We start from the raw sequence: 19935 nt of genomic DNA, 5'->3' as shown, positions 1-19935 counted from the left end.
ACTGTTCTAAGCACTTTGCATATATTAATTCATTTAATCCTCACAGCCCCCCCGAGGAAGGTACTGTGATTACCCCTCCTGCACTGATAAATGACTGAACAGAGAGATTAAAGAGACCATCTACCCAAGGACACATCCCTTAGCTGTGTGTGACAGAGCCAGGGTCCGAGCCCAAGCAATCTGTCTCTAGCGCCTGTCACTCTTCACAACGATGCTTTAAAAACTGAGGAGATCCAAGCTGCTGTTGGGAGTAACACCCTGAAAGGCCGAGTATAAAGTAATGTGTAAATACGAAGTTTACGCTCCTTGGAAGAAAGCACCCAATACTTTTGGGATTTCCAGGTCCTTTCATTTGGGACTCGAAGGTTCCTAAAAATGATTCCTCCAGGCTTCTAAGTGGAAGAAACTGCTCCTTAAGAAAGTGACAAACTGGCTCTTTTTCACATATTAAGATCCCACCCAAAGAATGATCAAGGAGAAGTCATTATAAACAGTGTAGTTCTTTGCTAAATATTTTTACTTAAGAAATGAGAGTTCTCCTTACCCTCGGAAGGGACAGGAAAGAGTGGCTCCTCATTGAAGGAGACCCACTCTGACTGGTGGGTGGCGATCACATGGTCCAAGGTCGTCATGCTAGGAAGGCACTGGTCATCTTCACACCGATGGCCTCAGGCAAACCCCAGAGCAATGTCTGGGGTGGGGGTATGGTAGCACGGTGGACTTCGGCCCCAGCTCTGTTATGAAGGTCTTGTGAGGGCGGCACTCAGAACGTAGACAGACTGGCCCCTCTTGCCTTTGTCTAATCGGCCAAGTGGAAATCTGTTTAAAAAATAATAATAATAATTAAAAAGGACAACTATCACATTATATCCAATCCACACAGGTCCAGAGTTTTCAACGCTGCCCACGAGGGGGTTTGGGTGGTTTCCAACTTGTGTTACTTCTCTCTGCCCTGTCTTGTCCCCACTTCTGTACAGAAGTATCTGCCTTTAGCATCAAGATCTCTGTATAGTCCTTCAGACCAGACTTGTAAATAATCATGCAAATTTTAGCAATCAGATTCCCAAATTTCTCCAATCATTATATTTTGAAAATACTTTTATTTATAATACAATGCCACTGTTGTAAAACAAAAATTAAAACTTTTCAAAGTATTTTCACTTTTTTTTTTACTAGATGGTAAAATAAAAGCATGTTCTTTCCTACTAAATCGTAGCACTTTCTTGCCTTAGGCAGGTAGCTCTTTGCAAGCCTGATTTAAATCTTTGGCAGAAACCCAGACATCTCCAGATGGTACCTCCAAGCATGGTTTACCAATCAAGAGAAATAGAAATGGAGTCATCTTGTTCATTTGGAGTAAATGGGAAGGGAATATTTGCTTTAGTAAAAAATGTGAGTTAAAGAAACATTTTCAATCTAGGCCAATTTGAATTAGTACATAAAAGTCTAGCCTTTACTCACACTGCAATTATGTTCTATGTATATAGAAAGATACTTAATAGACTCACAATTCTGTTTGCACTATTAATGTCCATTTACAATTTGAACCTAGCTCTTGCTCTTATGATAAATTAATAAAATCTGAATTAATGCAAAATTAATGTGTTTCCACAAAAGAGCTACTATTTGCCCTGAACAATATCAGTTCTTACTAATGGAATACTTACAATATTCATTTTAGTCTAGAAAAATTTAACTCACAGCCTTCTGACCAGTACATAACAAAAAAAAATGCTGAGGAAATTTTAGTACAGATTATTACCTGCTATAAATAATCTATGCTGGGGTTAAACAGAACAGAAATATATAATAGTTTTTGTCTTTTTTGGTACCTAAAATAGTTTTGCTATACAATACCATCTAAAAATAACTGCTTGCATACGTTTATAATTTTCAAAAACATATTTTTTATATATATTTGAAAGATTTTATTTATTTATTTGAGAAACAGAGTGAGAAGGAGAAAGAATCTGAAGCAGACTCCACACTGAGCACAGCCCAACACGGGGCTTGATCCCACAACTGTGAGATCATGACTGCAGCTGAAACCAAGAGCCAGATGCTTAAGTGACTGAGCCACCCAGGCGCCCCAAAAACATATTTTCGTACCATACTTCATTTAATTCGACAGCCATTTTAGTTGAGTAAGGCAGATAGAACTATAATTCCTTTACAGATGAAGACATTTGGGGTGAGAGGAGTGATTTATCCGACATTTACTGTTTACAGGCCCTTGTTTGGTGCCCTAAGATGTTTCTTCCAGACTTCTAACTGGAAGAATTCACACATCCCAGAACAGGGACAAATGGACTCTTTTTTCCTCCGTGATAAGATCTTATACACAGAATGATCAATGAGAGGCCATAATAAGCGGGTGTGGTAGATGTACGAAGCCAGGAAATGATCGATACCACCCCGAGACCTGGGTCTTCTGGTGCCAAAACATTCTGATCTTTGGATCACGGCCACACACACAAAAAAGTACCAGAATACATGCAAAATCACCCAACTAAAGTACTTTACAAACATCAAGTACAACAGAACCATAATGAAACGATCTGTGAAACTCCCCATGTGGAAATCTGCCAGGCTACCCCAGCTGTGCACAGAATGGAAAGCCTGGAAATCTCTCTTCCAAGTCCCTCTCCAAAGATTCTTACCAACCACGGGACCAGACATGTGCAAACAGCCTGGAGAGCACAGCGCTCCAAAACCAGATCTCACCAGAGAACCACGCAGAGCCCAGAGATCCTAAAGCTGACTCTGGCGGACTTGTGCCTTAAAGCCGTTCTCAAGCCCCATCAAACATTAGTGTCACTCAGTGTGCTCGCGGCTGCAGGCCAAGACAAGACAGCAAAATAGAAGAGTGCGACTCCTCCTCTCCCCACAACAGCAGCATGTAAGCCAGGTCCAACAACAACAAAAAAGCCACAACACAACACATGGGCTGACACATGCAGCGTCACAGCCCAATGGGGAAAACATCCTCCCGGCCCCGTGATGATGAATCCAGCAAAATTCACAGATGAGTGTGGGTGGGGGAGGGGACAAGGGAAGAGGAGAAGGGAAAGGATGAGGCCAATGGGACAAATACAGAGAAATTTTAGAGCTCAAAGATTTTTTTTTTTTTAAAGATTTATTTATTTATTTGACAGAGAGACAGCCAGCGAGAGAGGGAACACAAGCAGGGGGAGTGGGAGAGGAAGAAGCAGGCTCCCAGCGGAGGAGCCTGATGCAGGGCTCGATCCTGGAACGCCGGGATCACGCCCTGAGCGGAAGGCAGACGCTTAATGACTGCGCTACCCAGGCACCCCTAGAGCTCAAAGATTTTAAAGACCAACGGACCAACTCTCAAGTTCACAGATGAGTAAACTGAGGCCCAAGGAAATCAAACGTAGCAACAGAGAATGAGGGCATGGGCCTGGGATTTGAATCCTGTTGGCCTCTAAGCCTCATTTCACCCCTGTACAGTAGGAATCACAAGACTCACTCTATAATTTTAAGGATTAAAAGAGATAATATACATGGAATGCTTAGTACAGGGAGTAATGAACCCCCTGTAACAATCATGATGGTAATAGCAGGTGACCGCACAGAGGGCTTTCTACATGCCAGGCCCCAGTCCAAATTCCTTATGAATGTCTGCTGTAGCCGTCACTGCTGTTGTTAAACAACTTGCCAGAAGTCACACAGCTCGTTAGTGGAAGTCTCGGGACTAGAATGCAAATTTCATGAAACCACCCCGTTTCTGTCATTTCCACATTCTGGCATTAGGGATTTTTCTTTTCAATCATTTTTAGAGCAGTTCTCCCAGATGTTACATGGAGTCAAGCACTCAATCCCCTCTTTACTGAAACAGGCATAGTCTGGCTGAGGAACCAAGACTACCTCTCAGAAAGTATGAGTGAAAGAAGAGCCCCAAAGGTTTATCTACACTTCCTTAGCTTGTCATTCCAGATCCAGACGTGGGCTGGTTACAGATAATAAGTAGCCCCAAGAAAGTCTGGTGGAACAAATTTATTACAGGGAACCTCCTATCATAATCCTGTGAAATGGATTCTGGGTATTTGCCATGAAACAGCCACATCCAATAAGCCACGAGATGTGGCTGTGCCAGCAGCTGGAAACCACAGAGGAACCCAATAATTGTGAGGCTAAGTTCACACTGCTATTGGGTTCTCTATAAAAACCTCACCTCATTTTTAGAATGTGAATCATAAAGTGAGGCTTAAAATCACCACAGATTGGTAGTGACTCAGTATCAGCAGCAGGGCTAACCAAGAGACACAAGTTTCATTGAAGTCTCTGGGTTGCCACTTCGGAGGTCAGCTTCTTTCTCGGCATCCCTTACACACTAAAATCTTGGGGTGAAAACACAGTCGGCTGATGAGATGAGTCACAGAAATGGATCTGTTTTGTGCCAATCCTCTGACACACATTCATGAGCCCTATGTGTTTGGACATGTACAAAGCAGCCTTTCAGACAGTGACCCTCAAGCAGCTTACAATCTAGCTGGGGACACGGAAGAGCAACACAACAAATCTGGAAATAATCCTGCTGCAGGACACACTAGAAATGCTGTCTAGCCAGAGAGAGATCTGCAAGGGCTGGAACCATAAAGAACCAAGCAGATATCTTGGATTTGAAGGATATCCTTGGTTCTGGACCACCGGAAGATAAGAGTCAGGATATCTGAGGACATCCTTGGGACAGAGGATCAGCATAAGTGAAGATTAAGAGTCGGACCTTTGTGGGCTTGTTTTTAGGCCAGTGAAGAGGTCAGTCTGATGAAAGCTGAGGAGTCTACTGAGGAAAGGTGGGGAGAGAGGACTGGTAGCCTTAACAGCTAAGAAGAGTTCAGTGGGAAATGGTAAGCTGCCTAAGGTTTAAGAGTGGAGAGTGACTGAAGAAACGTGCCTACGGGAGATTAACGTTCCTCGGATTGCACTGACAAGGACCTTGGAGATAGAAGCTATCGGCCACAACAGGGCCTCAGTGTCTTGGGCAAAGTCAGGGGCCAGCATCATCAGAAACGTGTACTGAGTTCTCTGTGCTGAGCCCATTTTAGGGCCTGATGGTACAAGGAAGAAAAAGACAGCATCGCTGGCCTCAAGTAGCTTACAGCAGATGGGGGGGGGGGCAGGTATGGCAGCAACATGAAACAGTAACACAGCTCTCTAACCTATTTTGACAGGTTATCCATCAAAACAATGACAGCAGAGCATAAAGGGATTAAGAGACTACTGGGGAGTAGGCGGTCATGAGCTACACCTTAAATTGGAAGGGGGTGCTCTGAGCAAAAAGGTGGAGGGACAAAGCCATTTTAGGAAGAGGGAGCAGCACTGGCATGTCCAGTCAGTGAGTTATGTTCTGTTGATGGTAGAAAATGGTAGGAGTGGCGTTGAGTGCGCTGGAAAAGGAGGGGCTGGAACAGTGACAGCTCTACATTTCAGAATGAGTTTGAACTCTTGAAACAACCCTTTCCATTCCCACAGCCAGTCCCTTGATTCAGCCCCTCATTGTCTCTCATCCAGATAATCACCTGTCTCTTACCTTTTTCCTTGCCTTCATGGTCACACCCCTCAACCTATTAATCTACTGTGCCAGAGTGCTCTTCCTAAAACCTGAAATGCCCATGCCATAGCTCTGCTTAGAAACTCCTCAGGGGCCCCTCATAGTCACAGACTCCTTTCCTCCTTTTGCTAGCCTGAGTCAGTTTCTGTTGCTTACAACCAAGAGCTCTGATATATGGGACCTTCCTTGACTCCCACTAATCCCACTTATCCCTTATCCCCCATATATTCCATATGCTGATGGTATCTTACTTACACTAATTTATCAAATTATAATGAAATTATTTGCTAATGTGGCTCTCATGCTAATTAGCACGTAAGCTCCCTGGAAAAGGGGACTGGATTACTTTCTTGCTGATGTCTTCAACTCTTAGAATAGGGTCTTACATTTAGTAAATATTGAGTAAATGGCTGAATTAGTGAATGAGCAAATTAACTTGTTTTACAACTCTCCAGGGTTTTGAGCAGGCAAATGTTTTGGTAAGGTGAATTTAAACACTATATATAAGATAGCTTGGGGGCGCCTGGGTGGCACAGCAGTTAAGCGTCTGCCTTCGGCTCAGGGCGTGATCCCGGCGTTATGAGATCGAGCCCCACATCAGGCTCCTCCGCTATGAGCCTGCTTCTTCCTCTCCCACTTCCCCTGCTTGTGTTCCCTCTCTCGCTGGCTGTCTCTCTCTCTGTCAAATAAATAAAATCTTTAAAAAATAATAATAATAATAAGATAGCTTGAGGAACATTCTAGATATAGGGCAACATGTTCATTTTCCTTTCTCTCTAAAACTGTGCTGATTCCAATACAGCAGCTACTAGACACAAAGTAACTACTGAAATGTGGCTCATCCAAATTGAGTTGTTCTTTAAGTATAAAATATATACCAGATTTCAAAGAGTACAAAAATGTATAAAATATCTATTTAATAATTTTTATATTGATTACATGTTGAAAAGATAATACATTAGATTTACTGGGAACAACAGAATATATTGTTAAAATTAATTTCACCTGTTTAACATTTTTTAAATGGGGCAACTAGAAAATTTAAAATAATACACATGAGGTTTGTACTCTATTTCTGTTGAACAGCATGGCTCTAAAATAGTCCATTCTTTATTTCATCTTTGTTTGTGAAAGACATTTTTCAGTAGACATAGAATTTGAGGTTGACTTTTCTTTTCCTTCAGTATTTTGTCCTTTGGTCTCTATTGTTTCTGATGAGGAGTTGGCTTTCTCTCCTCCCCTACTGATGTGTCATCGAGTTCCTTGACTCGTTCTTCTATCATCTTTATTTCCTGTTAAGTTCATTCCGTGAATTTTTCATCTCAGGTATTCAACTTTTCTATTCTAAAATTTCCATTGGATTCTTTTATAGTTTCTATTTCTCCCCTGAAATGCCCTATATGTTCATTCACTATGACAATATTTTCTTTTAGCTCTTTGAACATATTTATAATAGCTGCTTTCTAGGTTTTGTCTGCCATATCCAACATCTGGGACATTTGGGAGTTAGTTTCTGACTTTTTTTTTTTTACTACTTTAATATTAAAATCAATATTTCCCTATTTCTTTGCATACCTACTAATTGTTGATGATACACTGAAGACATTCTGGATTTGATCTTCCTCTGCAGAGTTAATTTTTGCCAAAAGTCAAAATGCTTGCTCACATTCCTCTTGTATAGGCTTAGTCTTCCACTTTGTTGGATGGATACGGATTTGTGAAAAGCCAACAATGTCTCCTACGCTTCTCTAACAACTGCAGAACTCAACTTCCAAACTCAAATCTCCATGGCAGATTTCAGCAGCACATGGCTCTAGGCTTTGTTAGGGTGGGTTTAGAGTAGGTCTTACTCTAGAGCAGCAGCTGGCAAACTACAGCCATGACCCAAGGCTGGCCCTCTGCCTTTTTGGTAAATAAATTCATATTGAGACAAAACCATGTGCATTCATTTACATACTGTGGCTGCTTTTGCTCTACAATTAGCAAATTTGAGTGGTTATAACAGATGCTGTATAGTTCACAGGACCTAAAATAATTACCATCTAACTCTATAAAAGAATTTTACCAACCCTGATTGAAAGCATGTTCCTTACCCCTAAGAAGCAGACTTTGTGTCTTTTCTGGATGCTTAGAATGTTAATAATGTGTTAGGGAGGTCTTTCCAGTGTGGCTGGGCTGGACTGCCAATGTCTCCCAATACTGCTTGACCTCTAGTATTTCAGTCCCATTCTCAACCTTGGAGCCACCACTTTTGGTAAGTCTCATATGGTTTCAGACTGTACATTTGCACTCCAGCCAGGCCAAGGACTCCCTGGGTATACCCAGACACACTTCTGCTCCCCATTCCCCCATGCTACTCTCTCTTCTCTAATGCCTTGTCCAGCAGATTCCAGCTGCTTCAACTGCCCTAGACTCTGATCCCTGTTTCCTTAGCTCAGCAGGACTGCTGCGCTCAGTGTAGACTCCAGCATATGATGCTGCATCAGGAAACTCTCCCCTGGAAGACAGCCAAGGTAATCATCAGGCTCACCGCATGAGCTTTCCTTCTCTCAGGATTGAAATACTGTGATCTCTGTTGACCAATACCTGAAAGCAGTTGCTTCATACATTTTGTCCAGTAGTTTCATGGTTGTACACTACACAAGGACTAGTTTGTTACCAGTTATAGCCCAAATTGGAAGTCCCCCCCTGGAACATTTCCTTCTGACTTGTAATCATTTTTAAAAAGAAGAAAAGAGGCCAGTTCAGATCATCTAAATCATGGTGATTTTATAGTGACATCCTGTAAATCTTAATTAGAAGTTTTAGAAAAGTTTCATAAATCATATGAAAAGGAAAGGAGGGTTTCATATAGCTATATGGATTAATTCCATCCCTTCAGAGCTGAGAAAATGTTTTGTTTTGTTAGGTTAGCTATGCTTTATAATACTGTAACATAATTCTTGTTTGCTTAGTGATCCACAAAGGTTATTTAAATCTGAGAATTTAGCCAGCTCCCTCTTATATCTCTTTGCCATATGTATTCTACTAGGCAGCTACTTTGGACATGCCTGCATCCACTCGTTGGGTTTTGAGGCTACTGGCAAACGCTATCCAGCCATCTGTTTGGGGTTTACGCAGAAACATTTCAAACTAGATCCTAGTGCCTATTCCAAACACCAAAGTAAGGCCTAAGCCTTTTTCTGATCAAAGACAAGCATCTCAAGGTCAAAAAGAAAACTGGGACAAAAGTAAGACTGAAAAACTAAGACCACATAGATCATATGTATTTCTGCAAAGCTTTCTTCTAAAGCAAGACATTCAACAAAGTTCCTGAACAGCAACTACGCACTCAAAATTTGCAATGTATGATACAAAATAACGTCAAGCATGGTTTTGTACTCTGAGACCTTTGTCACAGTGGGCTAAAGAAATCACAAAGATTTAATCATGAAGTTAAAGTAACCATGCCACTTGTTTCATAACTTCTCAGAATAAACAGAAGCCCGGAAGGCACAACTGTCCTATGACGAAGACCTATATCAGATTCAGGACCTGGAAGACTGCTTCTCTTCCTTCTCCTAAAGTCTTTTCCTTTAGGAGAGAACAGAGTTCATTTTAACAGAGTCTGAACACTGAAGAAAACACACACACACACACACACACACACACACACACTTTAATTAACAGGGGCTTTGATGTTCCCAAAGGAAAAGGTGAGTGGCTTTGGCTGTATGCTTCTACTATCTTTTCACCATTTTTTCTTTCATTTAAATATATTATTCTTTAAAAATTAAAAAAAAAAAAAAAGACTGATCACTCTTCTTCCACTGGAAATTGGTGAATGAATAAAATGAACACCCTGGCCCCAAGTCAACCATACATAAGAACTCCAAAAGGAATATATATCATATTTCAACCAACATCAGTATATATCCATGATTCTCTGTGAACTAACCCCACACTATTTCTCTTTCAATCACATACACCATAATTCCCCGTCCCTAGATGTCTCTTTTTGTCCCCTCTAAAGTCACATTTGTGTGTATATACACATACACATATATACAAATACATACACATATAAATATATATATAAATATATATATGCATATATATGTATATCTCAAGGTTATAATTACAAATATTTTATTATTTAATTTTTCTTCAAAATAAACAATCCCGATAGCTATGTTATGAAAGAAATCTAGGGCCTCCCATTCAGAATCAAGGGTCTAAGTCACGCTTGGCCTAAAACACAGGCTGCATCTGCTCTTCTGTGCATTCCTGAGGCAGTGACCCTGCAGGACGCTCCCAGGTGCCTGAACAGCATGTTACATTCAGAATGGAATGAATAATCCTGGCTGAATAAAGGTCACCCTTTAAGATTTGCAGAATATGTTCTAGTACCTCAAACTCTTAGGAGGGCCTGGCCTACTCCGTCTAGTCAACTCAGCTTAGTTTCATATCTGGAATAGGAACACTAATATTTTGCCTGTATGAAAGTAAGAAGTTGGTGCAGATAATTTCTTTCCATCTGTATTTTAGAGCCATAAGTCTATCACTTCAGATGTTCCATCATAAGACTCTCAGTTGCCTAGGCATCTATAGGAATCTTGCAGTCCCAATGGTGGCCATATTTCCTAAGCATAACCTTAAGACTTTCCAAGAAGCTAAACAAAATAGATTGTAAAATGCATCTCATTTTAGAGATCATAAAATATTTTTAAATATGTATATTTATATGCATGTGTACACACAGACACACACACACACATTTCTTAAAATCAAAGAAGTACTCTTATTTTTATACCAAATACCAAAAATTACAATTAGTATATATTTCCAGGATGCAAAGAACTTCAGGGATTATGTCAATTCATTCTTACAATAACCCTCAGATAAGTAAAGCAGACATTTCTCTCAATTTATAGATACATGAACTGACTCAGGGAGGTTGCTTGACTAACCTAAGGTTACACAGTGAACCATGACAGAGTTGGGACAGGATTACAAGTCTCCTGACTTTAACTTCTGTACTCTTTCACTACACCACATTCTGCCTTTCAGGAAATAGGTATAACAGAAATGTTAGCTGGATCCCCAACATCCATTTCCTCTCCTCATCCAGCACCAGGGGGTGGTCGGTACTGGTTAAGCCAATCACAAAAAATTTCTATTCCTGCTTTCACACCTCCCTTGCATCTAGGGGTAGCCACCTGACCAAGTTCGGGTCAATGAGACATGGATAGAGATATGATGAGAACTAAAGTTCTGAGAGTGGTTTTTGTCTTTGTTTTGTCTTGCTTTGCATCGCATGTCTCCATGAAGTAGATAGATAACACTCCTGCAGCCCGGATCCTTCTCCCTTTCTCTTTTTCCCTATCTCGAATATGGCTGTGATGGCTGGAGCTATGATAATCACACTGCAACCACCAATGAAAGGACAAGAGAATCACAGTCACTGAGCCACTAATCCAGGATCAATTATCTTTCATCTCTACATTTATTATGTGAAAAAAAATGTTTTTCTTTAAACTACTGTAATCAGGTTTTCTGATACATGCAGATGGAGGCAATTCTAGATTAACTGTGGGGAATTTTAAGATGAGCCCCATGCTCTCCACATCCTGGTGCAATTCCCAAGATTATGTCATATTACATGGTTAAAAGGGATTCTGCAGATGCAGTTAAGGTTGCTAAACAGCTGACCTTAAGATGGGGCGACTAAAAGCAGAGAGTTATCTCTCCCTGGTAGCAAAAGAAGTAGTCAGAGAAATTCAAAGTGTAAGAGGAAGGTTCTCCATTGCTGAGACAGAGACGACCACAGGGCAACTACAATCCTAAAACCACAAGGATCGGAATCCTGCCAACAACAAGCATAAGCTTGGAGAAGACTCTGAGTTCCAAGTGAGCACGCAGCGGGCCAACCCCTAATTTCAACTTCGTGATACTGTGGATAGAGAACCCACCCATCCCATACCAGCTTCAGAGTTTAAAAATGGGAGGAGAGCACAGCCAAGGAAACAGTCAGAAAAACTAAGAGGCAGCCCACGGAATGGGAGAAGATATTTGCAAATGACACTACAGATAAAGGACTGGTATCCAAGATCTACAAAGAACTTCTCAAACTCAATACACGAGAAACAAATAAACAAATCAAAAAATGGGCAGAAGATATGAACAGACACTTTTCCAATGAAGACATACAAATGGCTAACAGACACATGAAAAAATGTTCAAAATCATTAGCCATCAAGGAAATTCAAATCAAAACCACACTGAGATACCACCTTACGCCAGTTAGAATGGCAAAAATAGACAAGGCAAGAAACAACAACATCTATGCTTTCTCTTCCCTCTTGCCCTTTGTAATACTAACCCCCACCCCCAGCAAAAATAACCCAAGAGATTAAACCATCATAGATACGGCTAACAGAAAATATGCACACCAGCCCCACAGAACTTGAAATAACTAGTAATTGGTGACAACAAAATGCTGATATAATGTGAATACCCACCACTAATTAAGGGAGAAGCAAGTAAGGAGAAAAATAGCTCTTCCCTTTTCTTTTTAACCAAAGTTGTCTCTACCTGTTCCTGGTCTGAGAGTCCCCCAATTCCAGCCCAAAACTCCTAACAGACTTCATGCAAATCTGACTTACTTGAATTGCTTAGAAAAGACACCATGCACCAGACAGATCTAAGTAAAAGTGACCTCACGTGATGCTCTATAGCACAACGCTATAAATTATGTTCCCACTTTTAAAAGCGTACCTCCCAAGCTGCGGGCTTCAGAGGGGAGGGGGGCAGGGGATTGGGATAGACCGGTGATGGGTAGTAAGGAGGGCACATATTGCATGGTGCACTGGGTGTTATACACAACTAATGAATCATCGAGCCTTACATTGAAAACCGGGGATGTACTGTATGGTGACTAACATAATATAATAAAAAATCATTATTAAAATAAATAAATAAATAAATAAAAAATAAAAATAAAAATGGGAGGAGAATTTATTCTAGAGCTCAAAATCTCGAGGAACAAGCCTTTTAAAATAACCCCCTAGTATGGATAAGGGACTGAACTTCAACTGACATCAACTATTATCCCTAGTAGGGAATAAATAAAAAATAATACAAAATAGTAGAAGAACACAAAATTATACATGTAGCATTTTGGAACACACTACGTAGGATTTCTCTCTCCAAAAAGTTTAATGTCTTTTTCTTCCTTGGTTACTTAGACCACTGCAAAATTAGCTTGCCTTTCCAGAGACATGGGGCAAGGATGGAAGGGTGATCATTTTTAATTAAAAAAAAAAATTAAAGAACAATTTTGGGTACCTTTCCTTTGAACATCAGGAGGCTAATGAACATTCAACCAGTTTACTGGTGCAGTAATGATGATATGATACCAATGACTCTTCCTCACAACAAGGGAGGTTAACATTTTGGAATGTATTAATGGCTGGATGAGAGGAGAGTGAGCAAAAGGGAAGGCAAGGAGAAGTAGAACAGATGTGGAATCTCCCCTCAAACTTTTTCTTAATCAGGATATTTATTAATTCATCCACCAAATTGTTAGCAAACACCTGCTAGATGTTCAGGATACAAAAAGTAAATAAGATAGGGGCGCCTGGGTGGCACAGTGGTTAAGCGTCTGCCTTCGGCTCAGGGCGTGGTCCCGGTGTTCTGGGATCGAGCCCCACATCAGGCTCCTCTGCTATGAGCCTGCTTCTTCCTCTCCCACTCCCCCTGCTTGTGTTCCCTCTCTCGCTGGCTGTCTCTATCTCTGTCAAATAAATAAATAAAATCTTAAAAAAAAAAAAAGTAAATAAGATAAATATGAAATAGATAAGCCTTCAGGGGGCTTATATCCAAGAGGGGAAAACAAGGATGAAACAAGTTAGCTATAAACAAGTAAACTACCTACAAATCAATACAAGGTTAAGACAAGAAGTAACAAGGGATCTTAGTTATTAGGGTGATAGGAGAAGATCTCTTTGAAGAGGTGACATGTAATTACTACTTCAAGGATGAGAAGAAGCCAACCATGACTGGACAGGAAGTAGAAAGTATTTAAGGTAGAGGGAACCAAAGGCAGAGTCTAAGACAGAAACAAACAAGAAAAGCCTTGAACTGGGAGCAGAGTGAGCAAGGAGCCTAAGATAAGGTTATAAAGGCAGTTCGTCTTTAGGAATATAAGATCTTGCAAGCCAAATCAGATGTTCAGATTTTATGCAGAGCCCAATGAGAAGTCAATGAAGGATTTAAAGAACAACAAAATTTAATTCGCCTTTTCGGAAGTGGAGTGGAGAACAGATGAGAAGAGGAAAGAGTGGAAGTGGACAGAACAATTAGGAAGCGGTCATACAGTTGAGATGAAAGATGATGGCAGCCTGAAGGGGTGCCTGGGTGGCAGAGTCATTTGGCGTCCAACTCTTGGTTTTGGCTCAGGTCATGATCTTCTGGTCATGAGATCGAGCCCCATGTCATCCAGCTCCACTCTCAGTGGGGAGTCTGCTTGGGATTCTCTCTCTCCCTCTGCCCCTCCCCCAACTCTCACAAACACACTCTCTCTCTCTAAAATAAATAAATCTTTTTTAAAAAAGAAAGAAAGAAAGATAGGTAGGTAGGTAATGGCAGCCTGAAAAAATTCAAGTGCTTATCCCCAGAGTTATGGATAAACAAAATGTGTGATCTACATACGACGGAATATTATTCAGCCTTCAAAAGGACGGAAATGCTGCTACAACAAGGATGAACCTTGAGGACATATGCTAAGTGAAATAAGCTTGTCACAAAAGGAAAAATACCATATGATTCCACTTATATGAGGGCCCTAGAGTAGTCACATTCACAGAAACAGAGAGTAAAATAGTGGCTGCTAGGGGCTGAAGTGGGTGGGGGTGGGGAGAGTGGGGAGGTAGTGTTTCATGGGTATGGAATTTCAGTTCTGAAAGATGAAAAGAGTTATGGAAATAGATGGTAGGGATGGTTGCCCAACAACGTGAATGTACTTAATGCCACTGAACTTAAAAAACACTTAAAAATGGTTAAGATGGTAAATTTTATATGTATTAGAACACAATTTTTAAAAATTTTTCTTAAAAAAATGACCATGTAAGTTGAAACTATGCAAAGCAATTTTCATAATCAAAGGGAAAAATGATTGTTTTGTGATCTTTAAAACTTTTTTCCAAAGCATTCAGAACTCTCTTACTGATTATAAATGCATAGGGTACTAAAGATATCATAAAACTAACGTGACTTAGTACACTGTAATTGAAAACAAAAGTAGTTTCATTTATCCAAAAAAAAAAAAATTATAGTGGCCAGAATCAGGATGAGGGCAATGAAGATGGACAGAACGAAGCATATCTGAGATAGATGTTGGCAGTCGGGTCTCCAAGTTTCTGATGGATGCCATATGTAGGGACAGCAAGGGTGGAACAGTAACTCCTGGATTCTGGTTGAGGACTAGGTTGGATGGTACTGCTATTGACTGGGTTAAGGGAAGGAGTCAGAATTTAGGGGTAAAATAAATATTTCCTTTTAAATTTGATGCTTTTGGGATGCTTATTAGACACCCAAGAGAGAGGTCAACTGCATACTTGAACATGCAAATCTGGAGCTCAGGGCTACAGACAGAAATTGGAAAGTCATCATTACACAGAATGAATCAGGTCATCCAGAAACTGTAGCCAAAGAGGAGGGTGGCTGATGTCATATGCTTGGGCAGTTAGAGAGACACACCATGAAGCTCTACTCAGATCCCCGGACTATGGGATTCCAACTGGACCGAAAAGAGGAGGGAGCCCGAGTTAGGGAGTGCTGCCATGCTCTGCTCTTCAATAAACGGACATGTGGGAGGCAGAGGTCCTGGACCAGCCAGGCCACTCTACACCTGGCCACGTGGAAACAGATAAAGAGTTTGGAATGGAGCGTTCTCCATGAGAGATGCTTTGAATCCCAGGGTTGGAGGGGAAAAGAAGAAAATGCTGCTAAAGAACTCAGTAAATCCAGGAGCAAATACCCTCAGTGCTAACTCTGTCGGCAGGAGAGGAGTAGGTACCAGGCATGTTATAACAAAGGCAGGAATTTCCTGAAACCACAGGCAATTTTACAATTCTGAATAATTATTAAGTGAGACAATGTGGGTGAGAGTAGTCAGTAGGTTGCAGCATTATTCCAAAAGTAAGGTCTGCACATGGTTGTCAATCAAGCAACAGAATAGGGAAAGGGTGAGGGCCCCAAAAACAAAGTCAGGTGCTTTGGCAACCGCCCTGGGGCCACCAATCATTCTGCTGCACGGCCAGTTGGGGAGGGACAGGCACAGGGCAGGGCAGCAGCTGGAGTGGCTCTCCCTTTATTAACAAGGATGCCCACAGACCTATCTCCTACCTCCCCAACTCTGTCCGCCAGCACTCTTCCTGTGCAAGCTCGCTTCTGTCATCCCACAGATAAGACACATCATCTCCTTTGTTCCTCCAACCGACCTTCTGAGGTAGGTATTAGTAATATCAACACTTCAGAGAGGACAAAAGCTGAGAACAGATAAAGTAACTGGCTTAAGGTCACAGTGCTAGTAAATGGTAGTCACAGTGCTAGTAAACGGTGCTAGTAAATGGATTCCAACCAAAATCACTCTAAATTCTCAGACTGTTCTCTAACAATCATTGGCTCACTCATTCAGTCAACCAACGGAATTGAGAGCCTACGATGTGCCAGCCCGACTCTGTACTAGTTTCAGAGATAGAGAAATAGACATTACAGAAGCCGGAAAGGCCGACTAGCCAACAGCCTCATACTCACAAAGGACTTTAATATTATTATTTTTTTAAGTGGAGCTCAATACGGGCTTGAGATCAAGACCTGAGCTGAAATCAAGAGTTGGATGCTTAACCAAATAAGCCACCCAGGCACCCCAAGGACTCTAAGATTACTAAAAATGGAAGCACCCATTTAGTCAAAGGAATATACTGAATGATTGAAAGAGGTGCCTCCTACAACCTTCAGTGCATGTCCCATTACCAAACCACTCTGCCTAGAGAGTTCAATGAACATCATTTACAACTCCTGTAGTTATCTTGTGTATAGCAAAACTATATTTCATTGTGGGTTTCTGTGTATGAATATGCATTAAAGGCTTTACCTTAGTTAAAGGCAAATACACAAGAAAAGTCATATTTTCTGACCCTGTCTTGGAACTTCCTCAATCTTTAATATATTGGGAACCACAGAAAAAGGAAGGAACATAGGTCTCTCTCCACCATCTCTAAGAGGCCCTGAACTTGAATGAGAGTATGGGTTACTGTGGAGGATGACCAAAGGTCACAGGGGTGGAGGAGCCTGGGGAGGCTTCCTGGAAGAGGCTATATCGAACGTGGGTCTTAGGAAGATGAATTGCACACTGATTCAGAGCATAAGCTCTGTTTGCAGTCGGGCAGGCCAAGCCCCTCACTGTTAATTATAATCATGAGAATATTTCAAACTCTCTAAACCTGAATGTTACCGAATAGTTTCAGAGAGTCCTGTGAGGATGAAAAAAGACGTGAGACTTTCAGTACAGGGAATAAAAAGCATTCCACTGGGGTGCCTGCGTGGCCCAGTTGGTTGGGCATCCGACTGTTGATTTCAGCTCAGGTCATGATCTTGGGGTTGTGAGATTGAGCCCCGAGTAGGGCTCCACACTCAGCAGGGAGTCTGCTGAAGATTCTTTCTCCCTCTGCCCCTCCCCCCACTAGCTCACACAGGTGCGTGCACTCTCTCTAAAATAAATAAATGTTTAAAAAAAATAAGCATCCCATTAATGTTATCTATTACCATTATTATTTCTACTAAGGATGAGTGGGAGTTGGCCTGGCAGAGAGACAAGGCAAGAACTTGCTGATTTCATTCCTGTGGTCATGGCATTCAGGAACTGAAAGTGGAAGGAAGAGGGAGACCTTAGAAATTTGGGGAAAAAAGGAAGTAGTGATGTGAGCTTCAGTCTGACACAGGAAATGGCTCAGCCAGCTGGATGCGAGGCATTAGTTGGCCTGGAAATGCCTAACAAGAGAAGGTGCAGGATGCAGGGACATCACACAGGACAACTCTGGGACTCCATGTGCACGATCATCTACGTGGGCAGTGTCTGTGGAGGGGATATGGCACAACCAATACAGCTGAAGACACCAACTTGCCTGGACAGGTGCTCCAAGGGTCCCTGAACAGCAGACACCACTGTTAGATAGTTGTCCCACTGCTGGTGTGGCCCAATCATCTGGGCTGTTTCAGTAAACGGGGCAGCTGAGGGACCAGCACTGTCACCAATCCCTTTGGGCCATATGGAAACCAGATCTAAAAGAGTCCAGTTGTCACAAGAGAATCTGGGATTATCCCAATGTATCGGCCCAGTGGCAGCAACATGGAACCTTCATTTTAGAAATCCTTGCCAACGCTCCCTATATCAACAAGAACAAGAATCAGAGGAAAACCAAGGTCTAGGCCACAGATCTCAAGCTTGGTGGGAGGCTCTAAATGACGTCAGCTCAGTGCAGATTTGCCTAGAAAAACACAGAGCTTTATTCTCTCAGGTAGAGGACAGAGAGAAAAACGATTTCCCCGTATTTCCCTCTTTCACAGAATATATCACTTTGCTCCTGGGCTGCACTGCCAACTCCCTTTAACTCTTTCCCCACCACTCCACCCTACAGCACCCCCCCACCCTCCCACCCCCGCCACCCCCGCCGCCGAAGCCCTCACCAGCACTCCATCCGCTGGCACTCGAACACTCCTGCAGCCCAACTGTGGGAGGCGCCATTCACGTATGTACAAGGCCACGGGAACAGTGCCTCTTCATGGGAATGCTGCCCCCTGGAGCCATGCACTCCAGCAGCCCCGCACACATCTTTCCACCACTCATGCACACTTCAGAAAAAGCAGGGAAATGTCGAATGCTCAGGAGAAAACCCAGACCGGGAAAGAAGATGGAAGTACATGCCTACAGCCATAGGAATCCTCGAGCTTATTCCTCATTCAACAGAACAAAAGAAACCACAGTGAAAGGAAATACAGTGCCGCCTGGGTGATCAGCGAGGGCAGCCCAACTGAAGGCAGCGACGGCCCGGGAACCGTCCTAAGGAAAGGAGGAGCGTGGAGGTAACTGGGAGTGGAGGTGGGCAGTGAGTTTTAATCGGGGATATGCTGACACTCAAGGACTGTGGAAGAAAAGGGTGGATCTAGAAAATGGAGATCTGGGGCCTAGAGAAAAATCCAGGGCAGAAAGTTAGATATGAGTCACACACACACAAACACACACACCCACAAGATGATACATGAAGCCGGGGGAAGGAACAGCTTATCAACAGAGGAAGAAAAAGACAGACCAAAGAAGATGGCTGAGTCCTGGGGCGTACCTACCTACGGGGAAACGGGCCGGTGAGAAGGAAAAATGGGGACACCCAAAGTGACAGAGGCAGCTGGTGAGAGAACGGAGAGGAAAACCAGAGGCCTCTGGGTCATGAAAGCAAGAGAACTCTCAAGTAGGTAGGTTTCTCTAGTGCCCAATGCTGTGGACAGACATTACGGGGGGTTACATGGTGACCGCTGACCCTTAAGGACATTAACTGGAGTGTCAGCTCCTTGAGGGACGCTCTATGCCCTTTGTCACCACAGTCCCAAAGCTCAGGGCCGACCACACAGAAGGAAAGCAACAAGCATTTGTGGAACAGAGTAAAGCAGCGAGACTCGAAGCCCCATTGTAAAAAGTTAATAATACACTGTGATTACAGTTTAAAGTTTAATGACTCTTAATACAGCTTTGTACAGGAAGGCAAAAAAGTCATCCGCGCACACACTGTTAATCCCCATGACAAGCGTCTATGGAGGAAGCACTTTTCTTTTCACCTGGCACGAACTGAAACTCACCTCAGAGAAGGAACAAGAGGTCATTTCCTGGGCTCTCCCCAGCCACAAATTCTCCGAATGACCACAGCAAAGTTGTAAACCCTTTCCGCTTTTGTTTCCACAAATTTATTAACCTGGGATTAATATGAACTGATTTGTAACCTTGAAAACACTTGAAAGATGGGAAATAGATTTAACTCGTCTCCAACCATATGTGACTCTCACACGTCCAACAAAATTAAACACCCAGCAGGTAGACACTGCTTCCGCGGAAAGGGTTAGCATGCCTTCCCACCTGTTCTAGCGAGATTCAAACTGGCCTGAGTTTACCAAAAAAGCACCTCTTAGAAACCCAACAAAACCTTTAAGGGCTAAAAAATATCACATTATATTTGTTTCCTACACAGAGATTAACTCTCTATCACTCTCAAGTTGTAATTTAAAGGTAGAATAATAATAACTCCAACAAATAGCTTCTGCTTGCTTAC

At 42.2% G+C, this 19935-nt stretch overlaps 1 protein-coding gene across 2 annotated transcripts in view; it reads right to left on the bottom strand.

Moving 5' to 3' along the window:
* Positions 1-19935, bottom strand: part of STON2 (stonin 2) — a 150750-nt gene that overhangs the window by 116110 nt on the left and 14705 nt on the right. For both annotated transcript variants that reach the window (XM_040641587.1, XM_040641588.1), the window contains exon 2: positions 545-819. In XM_040641587.1, coding sequence (XP_040497521.1) covers positions 545-632 — 88 coding nt within the window. In that variant the 5' untranslated portion in view covers positions 633-819. The remainder of the gene's footprint in view (positions 1-544; positions 820-19935) is intronic.

This window comes from Ursus maritimus, unplaced genomic scaffold (genome assembly GCF_017311325.1).
Source record: "Ursus maritimus isolate PB19 unplaced genomic scaffold, ASM1731132v1 scaffold_25, whole genome shotgun sequence".
NCBI lineage: Eukaryota > Metazoa > Chordata > Mammalia > Carnivora > Ursidae > Ursus > Ursus maritimus.
Note: the sequence above shows the minus strand (reverse complement) of the source record. Positions and strands in the feature narration are given on the sequence as shown.